At 37.2% G+C, this 17,914-nt stretch overlaps 1 protein-coding gene across 1 annotated transcript; it reads left to right on the forward strand.

Moving 5' to 3' along the window:
• Positions 1 to 1,178: 1,178 nt before the first annotated feature.
• LOC139847837 (probable carboxylesterase 18) lies at positions 1,179 to 10,759 on the forward strand. Its single transcript, XM_071837568.1, has 3 exons — positions 1,179 to 1,772; positions 2,260 to 2,658; positions 10,700 to 10,759. The coding sequence occupies exons 1-3, from the start codon at positions 1,179 to 1,181 to the stop codon at positions 10,757 to 10,759; spliced, it is 1,053 nt and encodes a 350-aa protein (XP_071693669.1).
• The last annotated feature ends 7,155 nt before the right edge of the window (positions 10,760 to 17,914 follow it).

Raw genomic sequence — 17,914 nt, forward strand, 5'->3', positions numbered from 1 at the left:
CTAACATTTTTCTTGTATTAATATATATATATATATATATATATATATATATATATATATATATATATATATATATATATATATATATATATATATATATATATATATTGCCTTTAACTTATGTTTATAAAACAGTGGACCTTTTAGTTTTATTTTCATTAATCTCATAATAATATTCTGTAGTGAATTTATTCCCATTGATATATATATTTTAAATTTTTATTTTTTTGAACGTCGATATCAACATCGAATGCTCTTATTTTTCATTCACACGCGCGTTAGTAGTAAAACCCAATTCGCGACGATGTTGGCAGTACCATCGAAGGTTGGGAAAACCTTCCGAGATACATTCCCAAATCGCATTAAACAGTACCATCAAAGGTTGGAAACTATCCGCTTGGACTTGGAGTGCGAATCAAACCTGAGTTGACAGTACTTCAAGTTGGATCCCACCTCCATACCACTTAAGCCACGCTTCGGTTTTTTTTACTAAGCAAGTAAAACTTTATTGTTAACCTTAATCATTTACAAGATCCCCATACAATCTATATGTTACCGATATGATTATAAAAAAACAGGAACAATTACAATATATGAAAAAAGGGGGATGTGTTCAATGGCGAGTTTATGTATTAGTCCGTGGAGTCACAGAACACCCCTATTTTAAAATTTTTACGTGGAACATACTTTTTAAATTGTATAGGACACCACTAAATTTAAGTTAGGACCCCATATATTTATCGAATTTATAGTTTTTCCTTTGAAGTGTATAGGACACCACTAAGTTTAACTACCCGGATCACATATATTCTTCGAATTTAAAGTTAATAGAAGACTAAAATAGTAATCAAATATAATTAGTACTACAAAAAAAAAAAAATGGAACCCCATTAAATTTTAATCCTAGAATCGCCACGGAATGTTTTCTATATTCATATATAATAATTCATGTGAATTTAAATGAATATAATAGAGAATAATTTACCATGATTACTTCATTCAATTTTGATCATATATGTTGGATACATTTTGGATACATTTGCAACACTACTCAACAAAATTAAAGAATAACTAACACGCACATACGCTATAGCTTATAGTTTAACCAACTAAAACGTTCCTTATTTAATTGTTTAGTCATTGTGAATTTTGGTATTATCTTTATCTTGTTCTGTTCAATGGAAACTGAAACCAGACCTCGAAACTCACTATCCTTACCCTGGAGAACACATATCTACCTATGGTGTCTCTCCACCACAACCGAGCTCGTTAGCCGTAGAGACGGCACCGTAAGCCGCAATCTCCTCAAATTATTTCAGGTCCGGTTCAAGTCGAATTCCAACTCAGTTAACGGTGTCAAGACATACGACGTAGTAATGGATCCAACTCACAATATCTGGTTCCGTGTATTCGTCCCCACACACCACATCGAACAAAATCTCCCGGTCATCTTGTTTTTTCATGGTGGCGGATTCGTGTTCCTGGGCCCACATATTAACATATATGACACTCTGTGTCGCAGTTTCGCTAGGGAAGCTCCTGCTATAGTTGTTGCTGTTGATTACCGACGTGCACCTGAACACCGGTACCCTACACAACATAATGATTGTTTTGATTTACTTACATTTCTCGACAATCAGGAGAATAAGTCAAAATCGTTACCGGCGAACGCGAATATTTCACAGTGTTTTCTTGTTGGAGATAGTGCTGGTGGAAACATCGCTCATCATGTTGCTCAAAGAGCTTGCGAATTCGACTTTAAAAGACTAAAGGTAGTGCTTCCATCTTTAGCCTAACTAATAAAATCATAACACAAACATATAACCAAATAAGCAATTTTAAGGTGTTGTTTGTGTTTCAGTATGCAAATCTTAAAATATCTTATGTATGCGTTGCAGACGTTTATACTGCAAATCGTTTCTGAAAACATAAGATAATTATGTCTGCAAACTAGCAGACTTAGAAACATGTTTTTTGTTCCCGCAGACAAGATTATATTATTTTGCATACATAAAAACAAACAATCTTCACTATTTAACATACAAACATTTATGTCACATCTTCTCTACAGAAATGTTCTGCAAATCTTAAAATTCTAATCCTAAGTGTATTTTTTGTTGGAACAAAATAAACTTATAAGTTAAAGTTCTTATATGCATGCAAACCTAGGCAATGGCCTTAAAGTTTGTGTTGTCTGTCTTTTAAAATTTCAATCTTTTGAAATTCAATGTAAATGTAAACTTTGTGTGATGTTTGAAGGTAATTGGAATAGTGTTGATTCAACCATTCTTCGGTGGAGAAGAGCAAACAGATTCAGAAAAAGAATACGCGCAAACTTATTTTGTGTCGTTAAGGCAATGTAATTTTTACTGGAACGCGTTGATGCCACCAGGCTATAGTCGCGATCATCCAGTCATCAATGTTAGCGGCCCGAATGCATACGACATATTAAAAATAAATTTTCCGGCAACTATGGTGGTAATATCTGGCATTGATAGTTTACGCGACTGGCAAAAAAGGTACTATCAGTGGCTGAAGAGGTCCGGGAAAAAGGTGTATTTGGTGGACTACCGAAACATGTGTCACGGTTTTTACACCTTCCCTGAGTTGCCAGAATGTGGGAAGTTTGTAGCGGAAGTTAAGGAGTTCATGCGCAAAGTATGCTCCATTAATTAATACTAACAGAATTTTAAAAGCTAAATCTTTGTAATTTGTAATTGATTGTAAAACAGGCAAACTGATAAGCGGAAATGATAAAATACAATTGGAATTTAGAATAGCTAATGCCAAGTCCACGGTTATGTTCCCAGTTTTTCAGTTTAGAGCATTTTCTTTATTTTTATTTTTGGCAAAAAAAACATGAATTAAATATATAAAACTTTCCACATAGATGTGAAAAGTTGTAGATTACAAGCATAAAAGGCAAGGATTTACAATGCTACAATCCACCCTTTCAAAAAAAGACAGTAGCCTGAAAAGGGTTATGACTCTAAAATACAACTCTAGTCATACGCTCTTCCTACAAAATAAACAAACCCAAGTGGAGAACTTTTGAACCATATCCAGTCTTCCATGTTTTCTGTTTAAAAACGCCACACTCCAGCATTTACACCAGAAGCAACGGTTGATTGATCTGTCCATATGAATATTTGATGACTCGAGACTATCTTTGCGTTAGCGAGCCATTAAAACACTTTAAACTTTAAACTATATACGTGTAGCCACCGCGGCCCAACACATGTAATTACCATTAAATATAACATCATTACGTGCTAACCCAAACGGCCATAAACCCATTCTACCATTCCACTCTAACGAAAACTAGACAGAACCTTAGAATTCCATACAACTTTCATCCATCTAATTCCGAATTAAACATTTGAAGCGCTCATTAAACGAACCCCGTCCGCCACCACGTATACCTTCTGCACCGAAAAAACCCAAATCACAACATCCTCTTTGGAGTAATCTAACTTTACATTAGCTAACAATAACATCATTAGTAAGTACTCAAAGTTGGGTGGTTAAAGCTACAACTATGAACTTTAAAAAAAAAAAAAAAAACCCTATATCTATGAGGTATTGACGTATTGTATTTTGTCTTAATCATATTAGTAAAAAGTACTTCCAACTAAAAGATTGGTTTTATAACCTTGTGTTGTAGCTCATGTTGTAGTCGTCTGCCTCTCTTAGCGAGAGGTCAAAAGTTCGACTCCCGTGGGGTGCAGCATTGCACACGTACAAGGTTACACCTTTACCCTTGAATTCCATCCAAGGGTGCCTCCCGTACATCGCGTTGCGGGGGCAGTGGGGGAGGGGAGTTTTACCGCCCATGCCCTCTGATTGGGTCGGGTTTCCTCCAAGACAGCAATTGGAGGCGGGTTATACAAATGCGGGAGATGAATACGTGGGTGATTAAGTTCTCCTGAGTGATCATGCACTACTGTTAAAAAAAAGATTGGTTTTATAAGAAGAAACTACACCGCTAGTCAATTTGTACCATATTATTAGCCTTGTTCTTAACTTCTTAAATTATGGAGAGTCATAGAGGGAAGTCGGGATTTACGAATAAGAGTGTCATTTCTCGAAAATAAATATCAATATAAAAATTACGGTATGTTAGAATTTATAATTAAGAGATGTTTCCATTAATATATAATTTTTAATTAGCTATAATTGGCATATATGAAAAGTTGGAGCGACAAAGCACTCCGCATCTGCTTGTGATTTACGTATATTACATAAGTGGTCATTCTTACCGACTATAGTTAATTATAGTTTCTTATTAAATCCATCAATTTTCACCATAATAGTGTACACCCCCGAATTATATTTATTTATATATATTAAAAATATTGATTAATAAAAACTAATGGATAATTACTATTACTATACTATCTAAAACACAAAACCACGTAACACTATTCATCAATAGTAATCAGGGGTATTTTCGTCATTTCATCTTTCTTTTTTTTTTGGTCTCCAACGATAAAAGAACCAACCCTTCAATGTTACCAAAAGATGTCGAAAAAAATTATTTTTTACAAAAAAATCAACTACCTTTTTTTTTCCCTCAACGATAAAAGAGGCAACTTTCATAAAATGGACAACCCTTCAATGCTACCAAAAGATGTCGAAAAACATTTTTTTTTACAAAATAGATCAACTAACTTTAAAAAAAAAAGAACGCTAAAAGAAACAACTTTCACCAAAGGAACAACCCTTCAATGTTTGATGTCGATTTTTTTTTTTTTTTTTTACAAAATAGATCAAGACTTTTTTTTTTAACCCGCATTCAAAACGGAGCCCCCGGCGCAAAGCGAGGGCTCCACAACTAGTTATACCCAAGAAATGCAAAAAAGCCCACCTTAACTATAACCAACTTACAAAAATTACCCTGAACTCCAGGGGGTAAAACGTAAATTCCCTCAATTAAAATAAAAACTCCACCCAAACACTTCGACAGCCCGTATCTTCCTCCTCGCTCCGAGTTAAATTTCACCGACCACACCGTTAAACTCGAAATATTTTTGTGAACAAAACGAAACTAACTATATTCAACAAGGACACTTTTTAAAAAATGTTAAACATAACGAAAGCCCGTATCTTCCCGCTCGTCCGCGAGTTAAATTTTTTCGACAGCAGTGTCTTACTCGAAATAATTTTATGAGCAAAACGAAAAAAAATATGTTCGAAACGAACACTTTTTAAAACCGCTAAACACAACGACAGCCCGTATCTTCCTGCTCGCCGTGAGTTAAATTTTTTCGCCAGCACCGTTAAACTCGAAATATTTTTGTCAACAAACGAAACTAACTACATTTGAAATGGACACTTTTTAAAAAACGCTAAACACAACGACAGCCCGTATCTTCCCGCTCGCCTCGAGTTAAAATTTTTCGATAGCAGCGTCTTACTCGAAATAATTTTATGAACAAAACGATAGAAAGTGCTTTCAAAACGGATGAAACAACCCAACCCGTACTCCGTACGATAAATTTTTTTTTTAAAAAAATATAATACACATTTACGCGCCAATTAAATATGTAACCCATTCCACACGATTCGTCAAAACATACTACCAGTTTAATGTTTACAAAAAGGCACAAGGGCCATTAACGAATGTGATATAATTTTGACCAACAACAAATAATAGTTTATAATCCAAACGACACTCGAGCATGGTTTGGGGCTAAACTACCCAAAACGTTCGGCCACTTCAAAAGCTATCCCAAAAGCATCCCCTGTCAACACAAACGGGAGACAACTAATCCAACCGCATGCCCTTACCCTTGTCCAAGCCGGAACCTATAAAATGGTAAACAACGAGAGGGTAAGCAATGCTTAGTGAGTGCAACAATTATACATACATATATATAACCTATCCATTTGCAATCACAATACCAAATACCTCATACGAACTTGTAACTCAATTAGCATGTCAACATACCCGTAACACTAACAAGTCGTACATTATCACACCACTTCATTAGCATATACTCAACTCAATATATTTTATATGCTAAACAAACAACAATCTCAATATGGTTAACCAATAACGCTATGGTGCTACCGGCTCGTGGTTCACACCATACGCTCGAGTCATACTCTTTTATAGTGCTACCGGCTCGTGGTTCACACTCGATGCTACCGGCTCGTGGTTCACATCCCATCCCACACATGTTATGGCACTACCGGCACGTGGTTCATACCATAACATTCACAAATAAACACGCCATATACATGAACGCATAATTATTTCACTCACCTTGTCACAAGGGTGATGATTTAGCACTTCCGAGCTTCAACGCAATGTACCTAAATCATTAAGTGCACATTCAATTTCACAACTAGTGGGATTAACCACAATACTCCCACTTGAGCATTTAATGACCCAAATTGCATTAAATGACTCAACTACTCACAACCGCCCATAAATGGCCAAGTCTCGACTTTAATCACTAAGACTAGTGAATTAAAGTCTATTAACTTCAATTAACACAAAACTTAGGGTAATCCATACCCATTTCATCTAATTAGGTCAATTAGTACATTTTGACCCATTTTATGTTACTTAGACTCACAATCAAGTCAAACTTACCCATTAACACTTCTTTCATAATTCTTAAAGTGCATTAGTGACTAACAACACCAATTGACACTTACAACCTCAAATCACAAGGTCAAAATCCTAGATTGTGGCTATTAGGGTTTCATTACAACAACATAACCCAAACTCACCCATTTTACCACCAAATGGGTCTTATAAATCTCTAGTACCCAAAACCCTAGTCATTAACCAATTAAAACTCAAAACTTAGAGTTAGAACTTACCAAGACTATCCACGCGTAGCTAGAGACACAAGGAACAACTTTAAATCTCGCTCCTAGGTTTGATTCACAATTCTCCAACTCCAAATCTCAAGATTAAACTAAGTAGGTTTTGTGTTTTGGGAGAGAAATAGGAAAGAAAAAGGAAAAGGAAATGAAATAAATGAGTATGTGGTGGAGAGTTAAAGCTCCCATCAGATCCACATGTCAATTTACCATTTTGCCCCTTAAAAACCCTTAAAATGAGCTAAATCCGACACCAGTTCCGCAGAACTGTCGCGGCGCGACACATAAAGGGAAATTAGACCCTTCTTAAACTAACTTCTGATCTAAATTTGCTTGTTATGCCGCAGAGCGGACCCAAATGTCGCGGCGCGGCCTAAGGCTAGAACTGGACAGCTCGACCAACTTAAACACTTTTCGATTTTATTTAATTTGTTCACTTAAATCCCGCTTCCTACATTCGCCTAAACTTCAACAATAGTCTCATAAGACTTAACGCTATCAAAGCCCATGTATAAACTTGTAGGCGCACACATTATCAAGTATATATATATATATATATATATCTACACATATATCTATACAATTACGCATAATCTAGCGAGTTACAAACGTATAAATGATTAAGTATGTACCTTTCGATACGTACGGGAAAACGGGGTGTTACAACTCTCCCTCACTTGAATCGGAGCGCGTCCTCGCGATCCAAGCCGCATGACAAGAAGGAAGATAAACCAACACGAATTCTTCGGGCTCCCAAGTAAACTCGGAACCTTTACTACGATGCCATTGGACTTTAAAAGTCCTAACCTCTTTATGTCTCAATCTTTTGACCTTCTCATCAAGTATGACAATCGGTTCCTCGATATACTCTAACTTATTATTTAGCTCAATCTCGTCTAATGGCACCCAAGATGAATCATCTGCAAGACACTTACGGAGGTGGGAAACATGAAATGTATTATGGATCCCCGCAAGCTCTTCGGGTAATTCCAAACGATACGCGACCTCACCAACACGAGCTAAAACCTTAAACGGCCCAATAAACCGAGGAGCTAACTTTCCTCGTTTCCGAAACCGAATAATACCCTTCCATGGCGAAACTTTGAGCATCACCATGTCACCTTCTTGAAATTCGATCGTTCGTCTATGTTTATCGGCATAAGATTTTTTCCTATCTTGAGCCTTTTTCAAATGCTCTCGAATCACATCAATCTTGCTATTCGTCTCTAAAACCAAATCGGTACTCCCGATTTCCTTTTGTCCTACTTCACCCAACAAATCGGGGTTCGACACCTACGCCCATAAAGCATCTCATAAGGTGGCATCCCAATACTAGTATGATAACTATTATTGTACGAGAATTCCACCAAAGGTAAGTGCTCGTCCCAACTACCACCAAAATCGATAATGCACGCACGTAACATATCTTCCAAAGTTTGATTCGTACGTTCGGTTTGACCGTCCGTTTGACGATGATATGCCGTGCTTAATTTTAATTGCGTACCCATATCTTCATGAAACTTTTCCCAAAACCGAGATGTAAAACGAGTATCTCGATCCGAAATAATAGATATAGGAACACCGTGTCGAGAGATGACTTCCTTGATAAACAACTTAGCCAAGGTCTCCGACGATATCGCTTCCTTAATGGGGAGAAATAAAGCACTCTTCGTCAGTCGGTCAACTATAACCCAAATCGAATCAAACTGGGTTCTCGCCGTTTTAGGTAACTTTGTGATGAAATCCATGGTAATGTGCTCCCATTTCCATTTCGGGATTTCTAACGGTTGTAACTTACCATACGGCTTTTAGTGCTCGGCTTTAACTTGCAAACACGTGACACATTGCTCAACATACTTCACAACATCACGTTTCATGCCCGGCCACCAATAATATTTCCTTAAATCAAGATACATTTTCATCGCGCCCGGATGAATGGAATACTTTGACTTATGTGCTTCATCGAGTAGCACTTGTCGGTAATCACCCATCTTAGGCACCCACACTCTTCCTTGAAAAGACAACAAACCCCGCGAGCCCATAGTAATGAACTCTGATTGTCCCACAATTCGCTCCGCATGCTTGTTGTGAACGTAAGCCTCTATTTGAATCACTCCGAGTTTTTCAAGAAAATCGTTAGTAATAATCATACGTAACAATCCCAATCGTAACGCCGGGTGATGACTCTTTCGACTTAACGCATCCGCGACCACATTTGCTTTGCCCGGATGATAAAGTATTTCACAATCATAATCTTTCACCACATCCATCCACCTACGTTGACGATAATTCAAATCTCGTTGATTAAAGAGGTGTTTCAAACTCTTATGATCCGAATAAATCGTACACTTGACACCATACAAGTAATGGCGCCAAATTTTCAACGCATGCACAACCGTCGCCAACTCAAGATCATGAGTCGGATATCTCGTCTCGTGTTCCTTTATCTGTCGAGAGGCATAAGCAATGACTTTACCTCTTTGCATTAGAACACACCCGAGTCCATTTAACGAAGCATCACAATAAACCGTCATGCCTTCCACTCCTTCCGGCAACATAACACCGGAGCTTGACATAACTTCTCCTTTAACAATTGTGACGATCGCTCCAAATTCATATGGATGAACACGTCATTCATCGATTTCATTGCGAGGTATTTGACCTCTATATGATACATTTTGTAATCATTGCATTCTTTTGAAAAGGCACACCATAAATGAATATTTAAATCAAAAGTTTTCGACATCTGATGATTTCTACATATGGACAATCACCATAAATAATAGTTTACAACAGTACTTCCGTTGACAATGCAGTCAAAATAAGATACATGGTGATGATTTGGTGAATGCAACGTTTCCTTGAAAAAATATGTCATGTAAGACTCCATGCACATAGCTTGTCTAACATCTAAGCAAACAGCGGAAGACTTCTAGGAAACTTGAGAATAAACATGCTAACAAGTGTCAACACAAAAGTTGGTGAGTTCATAGTTTTAATGTTTCGTATAATCTGTATATAAAGGTGGATCACAAGATTTCAGTTGTTTCATCCAGAAACGTTTATCAAAATATTCTACGAAATTGAGCACCCTGGTAACTAAACTTAACGTATATATAATTTATACCCTTTGTATAATCATCTTAATAATACACGCAAACCAACGTGTACGCTTCTCAAATATCATACGTCCGTTAAAAGGCTAGTGCTCTAGCTCGGACGGGGATATCAAGCCCTATGGATCCATATACTACTACTCGCGCCCACCAGTTCTTATAACTGGCAGTTAACAGTTACCAAAGCTAAGGGATTTTCGGTTCAAACTCGGTGTAGAATTTAGTATGTACTTGTATCCATTGCGTTTAAAATAAAGTGCATGTATTCTCAGCCCAAAAATATATATTGCAAAAGCAATTAAAAAGGGATCAATGAAACTCACCTTAGCAGCATATAAAGTCGTTCACCAAAATGTGATCGAAACACGGATTACCAAATAACCGTAGATCTCAACCTAGAGAACATATGTTGGTCAATAAATGTCTATCAAGCTAGGTCAGGTCATAGTGTATCACAATCCTAATGCTCGATATCGACATACAAAAGTTATCCAAAGTCGTTTCAAAAAGTCAATTTTGACAATAGTTCAACAAAACGAGACGTACCTTATTTAAGGATTCATTTACTCGTTTGATAATATTCAAAAATCCAATTTATCAATCTCTTAAATAAGTTGTTTAAATCTTAATTGCAGATTCAAAAGCAATTTCAATTAACATCAATCATAATTCAGTTGATCATATCTTTTAATCCGTTCATCGAAACTATTCGATATCTAAATGAAAAGTTATTGATTTTTCGCCAGCTTTCCAAAAACATGTATATCATATACCTTTTACCAGTAATATATGTATTTAATTCGTGATTCGTTATAAACTGTTTATCGACGAAATTTAGTATACAAGTATGTATAAATATATATTCGAGCACTAGACATGGATACACTATTAATATATAATAGATAAGATATAAATGCTTACGTATCAATATTGTGATTTAATATTGTAGGAAGGTACGTAGACGCAACGGAGATGATAAACACTAGGTTTGTCTTGCGAATAATATCCATGAATATTACCCATAACCTTCATAGTTATAACTCATACTTTCCTTAGTTCTATCCCGTTCGAAAACCATTTTGAAAGTGACACGCTCATGACCTCGTCGTAGTATTTTATGTATAATACTACTAATAATAATAAGATTAATAATAATATTAATCTTAATAATACTTTAAATAATAGTAATAATAATAATAATAATAATAATAATAATAATAATAATAAGATTAATAATAAATATTAATCTTAATAATAATAATAATAATATTAATAATAATAATAAAAATATAAATAATATTACGGAGTAAAAAGAGAGTGAAATAGATTGAGGATATAAACTGGCCAAATGATCGAGCTTTATAATGTCTCCTGGAAATCCCTGCCATGCGATCGCATGGCATATGTGAGGGGAACCCATGCGATCGCATGGCCCCTGGTGACAGCTCAAAGTTGCTTGTTTTCTTGCTTGTCGACATAATATTATATAATATATATAATATATTTAATTTAAATAATTAATTATATATTATATTAAAATTCACATGCATAGTTGACTTGTAATTTTCGTTCCGATAAGTCGTACGTTGTCACTCAACTTATGTCCCAGTTCCGGTTTTTCGAATGTCCCTTCGTACGCTGAGAAAACTTGTACATTACATTTTGGGACACGTACCTTAGTCAAAATATAGCCTTAAATTATCCCTAAATTATATCACTCAAAATATAACTTATACATTTGAGTGTTTTGGTCATTTACTTCTATAAATCACCGTCTCGCTATTTGTTAAAATACATTTTAAAATAGTGTGTTACTGTAGCAAGTCACTGTAGCAATTCACTGTAGCAAAGTCAATTTCACTGTAGCAAATAGTGATTTTCGAAAACACTGTAGCATTTTGGGTACTGTAGCAATTTGAAAATACTGTAGTAAATTAGTGTTTTACTGGTTCATCTTAAACGCTTTATTTAACTTATCTGAATATCAATCGAATCAATAAACGAATGTTACTATCGTTTACTAAATAACTTGAAATTATATATATGTATATATCTTTTTAATATACATAAATCAGTTTTTAAATACACATTGGAAGTTATTTATAAATAAATTTTAATAATAAATATTTCAACTTATCATATATATTCAAATAGATATTTAAACCAATAAGTTTAATGTACGGTATCAAACAATTAATACATTGTTACCTTTTCAAGTTATAGTATATATGTATCTATTTACATATAATTGTTCGCGAATCGTCGAAAACAACCGAAGGGTATTTAAATATATAAAAGTAGTTCAAAAATTTTGAGATTCAGTTTTATAGACTTTGCTTATCGTGTCAGAAATGTTAATCATACAAAGATTAAGTTTAAATTTGGTCAGAAATTTCCGGGTCATCACAACAATTGAAAGGCAACTTCTTGCTCGTTTTCCCAAACAAACCTCGCGTTCTTCCTCGTCAATTTCGTCAACGAAGAAGCGATCTTAGAAAAGTCTTGGATAAACCGACGATAATAACCGGCCAATCCGAGAAAGCTTCAGACCTCCGTAGGAGTAGTCGGTTGTCTCCAACTCTTCACCGTCTCTATCTTCCCCGGATCCACTTGAATACCCTCCTTGTTCACAATATGACCAAGGAATTGAACTTCCCTTAGCCAAAATTCACATTTGGAGAACTTAGCATACAACTTCTCCTTTCGTAATGTCTTCAATACTTCACGCAAATGACGTTCATGTTAGTTCATACTCTTTGAATAAACAAGTATGTCATCAATGAACACAATTACCGACTTGTCCAACATAGGTTGGCACACTCGGTTCATAAGATCCATGAATGCCACCGGTGCATTCGTAAGACCAAAAGGAATAACTACGAACTCAAAATGCCCATAACGTGTTCGAAAAGACGTTTTCTCAATATCTTCCTCACGGACCCGCATTTGGTGATAGCCAGACCGTAGGTCGATCTTAGAGATATACGTCGCACCTTGGAGTTGGTCAAACAAATCGTCAATCCGAGGTAATGGATAACGATTCTTGATCGTCACTTTATTCAACTCCCGGTAATCGATGCACATTCGCATACTACCATCCTTCTTTTCCACGAATAAAACCGGAGCGCCCCACGGCGAAGCACTCGGTCGAATAAAACCCTTCTCAAGCAACTCTTGGGTTTGATTTAACAACTCTTGCATTTCCGTTGGTGCTAAACGATAAGGAATTTTAGCAATGGGAGTAGCTCCCGGAACCAACTCAATACGAAATTCAACTTGTCTTTCCGCCGGAACACCCGGTAACTCATCCGGAAAAACGTCTTCGAATTCACTAACCACCGGAATGTCACGAATAGGTGGTGGCTCATCACGAGCATCTACAACATGGGCAAGAAAAGCCATACCACCACTAACAAGAAAACGACGTGCCCGTGCAAAAGAACATATTGGCACAAGCCTTCTTCGTTCATCGCCGTGAATAATCAACTCTCCCCCACTTGGGGTCTTCACACGTATAAACTTTTCATGGCATGCAATATCAGCTCTATTTCGATCGAGCCAATCCATACCAACAACGATATCAAAATCGCCCAAAGTCATAGGGATAAGATCAATTTTAAAGTTTTCGGCACCAAATACAACATCACAATTCTTACACACATCAACCACTAGCACTGTCTTGCCGTCCGCTATTTCGACTTCTACCGGACGACTTAACTTAGCTAACGGTCTATCAAGTTTAGGCACAAATTTTGGAGACACAAACGACAAATTTGCACCGCTATCAAAAAGAATCCTTGCCGGATTAGAATTTACCAAGAAGGTACCTGAGACAACTTCGTTGGATTGCTTGGCTTCGTCGTTAGTCATCAAATAGTTTCGACCCCTAGCCGTACCCGCCGCTTTCTCTAACCGCTTAACGTTATCATTATTCAAATCGGGGCATTCCTGCCTCTTGTGCCCCTCTTTACCACAATTAAAGCAAGTGACTTTGGTTGACGCCTTGGTGCAATCACGGGCCATGTGTCCTCTTTGATTACAATTATAACACGTGGGCCCGAAACCCCCGGAAGCACCCTTCTTCACACTATTAACGCTTTCGAAGCCTTTCTTGTTCTTTTTATTGGAAAAGTTCGAATGACTCGAACCTTCAAACTTTCTTTTAGAAAAAGTGAAATCACTCTTCCTTGGAACCTCCGGCTCAAAACCCCGAGCCAACTCGAATAGCTCTTCAAAAGTCTTAGCCATTCCCCGACTAATCTTACCCTTTAACTCATCATTCAAGGTACGGTAGAAATCTTTCATTAGCTTGTGATCGTCTCCAACATATTCCGGGCAAAAACGAGTCTTTGCCAAAAAGGTAGACTTGAGAGTAACCAAGTCCATTGAACCTTGTTGCAAATGATGCAACTCGTCCCGAATTCTATCAAGGTCGGAAGAAGTTCGGTATTCTTGGAAAAATTCCTTCTTAAACTCCTCCTATGTCAAGCTCATGCATTGCTCTTCACCATACAAATTGATTTTATCGTCCCACCACAACTTGCCTTCTTCACGTAACATGCTAGACCCATATCTCGTCTTCTTCTCGGGAGGACACTCCGCGGTACGGAACGCTCCCTCGATATCGGAAATCCAACAAGTGCTTTTCAATGGATCCCTCACCCCATTAAACATCGAAGGTTGAGTATCCTTGAAATTCTTGTAGTGGAAGTCCCGTCTTCCTTCACCTCCTTCACCGCGAGGATAAATGTTTCTAGCATCAAGGGCCTCTTCGATAGTGGCCTTCATTCGCTCATTTATCAAATCGGTCACTTGCCCATCGACCAAATCTTGGAAAACCTTTCGGATCCGTAAGAAAATCCGCTTTTAACTTTTTAAAGACGGCCTCAACCTTAGCCGAAAATTCGGCGTCCTCGATCGTACTTCCGTTATCATGATCGGGACCGTTTCTCGTCTTCATTCTATAAAAAGGAATAGGTTAAACCATGTAACGAAAAGACATAACACGTAAGTATATACATATACACCACACTACCCCATCTTGCTCAACAATCGTCGTACATTACTCGTTTGACACGATTTGCACCCGTAACAACGGTAGCTAATCGTTGTTACGCGAGCACGTCGCATTAACTCGCTAGTACAACGTCCGTCTTGCTTGATGATTGCTAAACACAATACAAAAAAATTAGCACAAGGTTAGTTCACATAAACCAAGGCACTAACAATTCCCGATTAGACCCAAAGTCCTACAAGTCCCGCATAAAGCGCTCACACAATAAGCCCAAGTCTAGGCACCTATCTCAAGTCGCCTAAATCCCTTAGACCATGCTCTGATACCACTTGAAACAACCCAACCCGTACTCCGTACGATAATTTTTTTTTTTTATAAATATAATACACATTTATGCGCCAATTAAATATGTAACACATTCCACACGATTCGTCAAAACATACTACGAGTTTAATGTTTACAAAAAGGCACAAGGGCCATTAACGAATGTGATACAAGTTTGACCATAAACAAATAATAGTTTATAATCCAAACGACACTCGAGCATGGTTTGGGGCTAAACTACCCAAAACGTTCGGCCACTTCAAAAGCTATCCCAAAAGCATCCCCTGTCAACACAAACGGGAGACAACTAATCCAACCGTATGCCCTTACCCTTGTCCAAGCCGGAACCTATAAAATGGTAAACAACGAGAGGGTAAGCAATGCTTAGTAAGTGCAACAATTATACATACATATATATAACCTATCCATTTGCAATCACAATACCAAATACCTCATACGAACTTGTAACTCAATTAGCATGTCAACATACCCGTAACACTAACAAGTCGTACATTATCACGCCACTTCATTAGCATATACTCAACTCAATATATTTTATATGCTAAACAAACAACAATCTCAATATGGTTAACCAATAACGCTATGGTGCTACCGGCTCGTGGTTCACACCATACGCTCGAGTAATACTCTTTTATAGTGCTACCGGCTCGTGGTTCACACTCGATGCTACCGGCTCGTGGTTCACATCTTAGTTTATAGTGTTACCGGCTCGTGGTTCACACTCGATGCAACCGGCTCGTGGTTCACATCCCATCCCACACATGTTATGGCACTACCGGCACGTGGTTCATACCATAACATTCACAAATAAACACGCCATATACATGAAAGCATAATTATTCCACTCACCTTGTCACAAGGGTGATGATTTAGCACTTCCAAGCTTCAACGCAATGTACCTAAATCATTAAGTGCACATTCAATTTCACAACTAGTGGGATTAACCACAATACTCCCACTTGAGCATTTAATGACCCAAATTGCATTAAATGACTCAACTACTCACAACCGCCCATAAATGGCCAAGTCTCGACTTTAATCACTAAGACTAGTGAATTAAAGTCTATTAACTTCAATTAACACAAAACTTAGGGTAATCCATACCCATTTCATCTAATTAGGTCAATTAGTACATTTTGACCCATTTTATGTTACTTAGACTCACAATCAAGTCAAACTTACCCATTAACACTTCTTTCATAATTCTTAAAGTGCATTAGTGACTAACAACACCAATTGACACTTACAACCTCAAATCACAAGGTCAAAACCCTAGATTGTGGCTATTAGGGTTTCATTACAACAACATAACCCAAACTCACCCATTTTACCACCAAATGGGTCTTACAAATCTCTAGTACCCAAAACCCTGGTCATTAACCAATTAAAACTCAAAACTTAGAGTTAGAACTTACCAAGACTATCCACGCGTAGCTAGAGACACAAGGAACAACTTTAAATCTCGCTCCTAGGTTTGATTCACAATTCTCCAACTCCAAATCTCAAGATTAAACTAAGTATGTTTTGTGTTTTGGGAGAGAAATAGGAAAGAAAAAGGAAAAGGAAATGAAATAAATGAGTATGTGGTGGAGAGTTAAAGCTCCCATCAGATCCACATGTCAATTTACCATTTTGCCCCTTAAAAACCCTTAAAATGAGCTAAATCCGACACCAGTTCAGCAGAACTGTCGCGGCGCGACCTTACTCGTCGCGGCGCGACACATAAAGGGAAATTAGACCCTTCTTAAACCAACTTCCGATCTAAATTTGCTTGTTATGCCGCGGCGCGGACCCAAATGTCGCGGCGCGGCCTAAGGCTAGAACTGGACAGCTCGACCAACTTAAACACTTTTCGATTTTATTTAATTTGTTCACTTAAATCCCGCTTCCTACATTCGCCTAAACTTCAACAATAGTCTCATAAGACTAAACTTGTAGGCACACACATTATCAAGTATATATATATATATATATATATATATATATATATATATATATATATATATATATATATATATATCTACACATATATCTATACAATTACGCATAATCTAGCGAGTTACAAACGTATAAATGATTAAGTATGTACCTTTCGATACGTACGGGAAAACGGGGTGTTACAACGGACATTTTTAAAAAACACTGAACACAATGACAGCCTGTATCTTCCTGCTCACTGCGAGTTGAATTTTTTTGCCTTCACCATTAGACTCGAAATAATTTTATTAATAAAACAAAACTAACTACGTTCGCACACTTCTAAAAAAAAGCTAAATACCTCGGAGTATATTCAATACATATACACACCTAGGTACTAACTACGTGTATCTAAAAACACCCGTTGCCCCGCGGCATCGCGCGGGCCCTTTTTGCTAGTTACTCCTATTTATGGTTGATTTGGTAACGGTTGGTTTTGTGGTGATCTAGTGGTGTTTCGGTGGTGGTCCGGTCATGGTTCTTTGTTTCGATTATGGTTCGTTGTTTCGATGGTGGTTCGTTGGTCCGGTGGTGGTTTGGTGGTTCGGTAATGGTTCGTTGTTCCGATTGTCCGATAATGGTCCGCCGGTACTCAAGTGGTGCTTCGGTGGTGGTTTGGTGTTCC

The sequence above is a fragment of the Rutidosis leptorrhynchoides genome, chromosome 1 (assembly GCF_046630445.1).
Source record: "Rutidosis leptorrhynchoides isolate AG116_Rl617_1_P2 chromosome 1, CSIRO_AGI_Rlap_v1, whole genome shotgun sequence".
Lineage (NCBI taxonomy): Eukaryota > Viridiplantae > Streptophyta > Magnoliopsida > Asterales > Asteraceae > Rutidosis > Rutidosis leptorrhynchoides.

Coding starts and splice junctions, on each gene's coding strand:
- LOC139847837 (XM_071837568.1), top strand. CDS start 1,179: ATGGAAACTGAAACCAGACCTCGAAACTCACTATCCTTACCCTGGAGA. Junction 1,773..2,259: donor TCGACTTTAAAAGACTAAAG/GTAGTGCTTCCA, acceptor TGATGTTTGAAG/GTAATTGGAATAGTGTTGAT. Junction 2,659..10,699: donor TTAAGGAGTTCATGCGCAAA/GTATGCTCCATT, acceptor ATTTTTCGCCAG/CTTTCCAAAAACATGTATAT.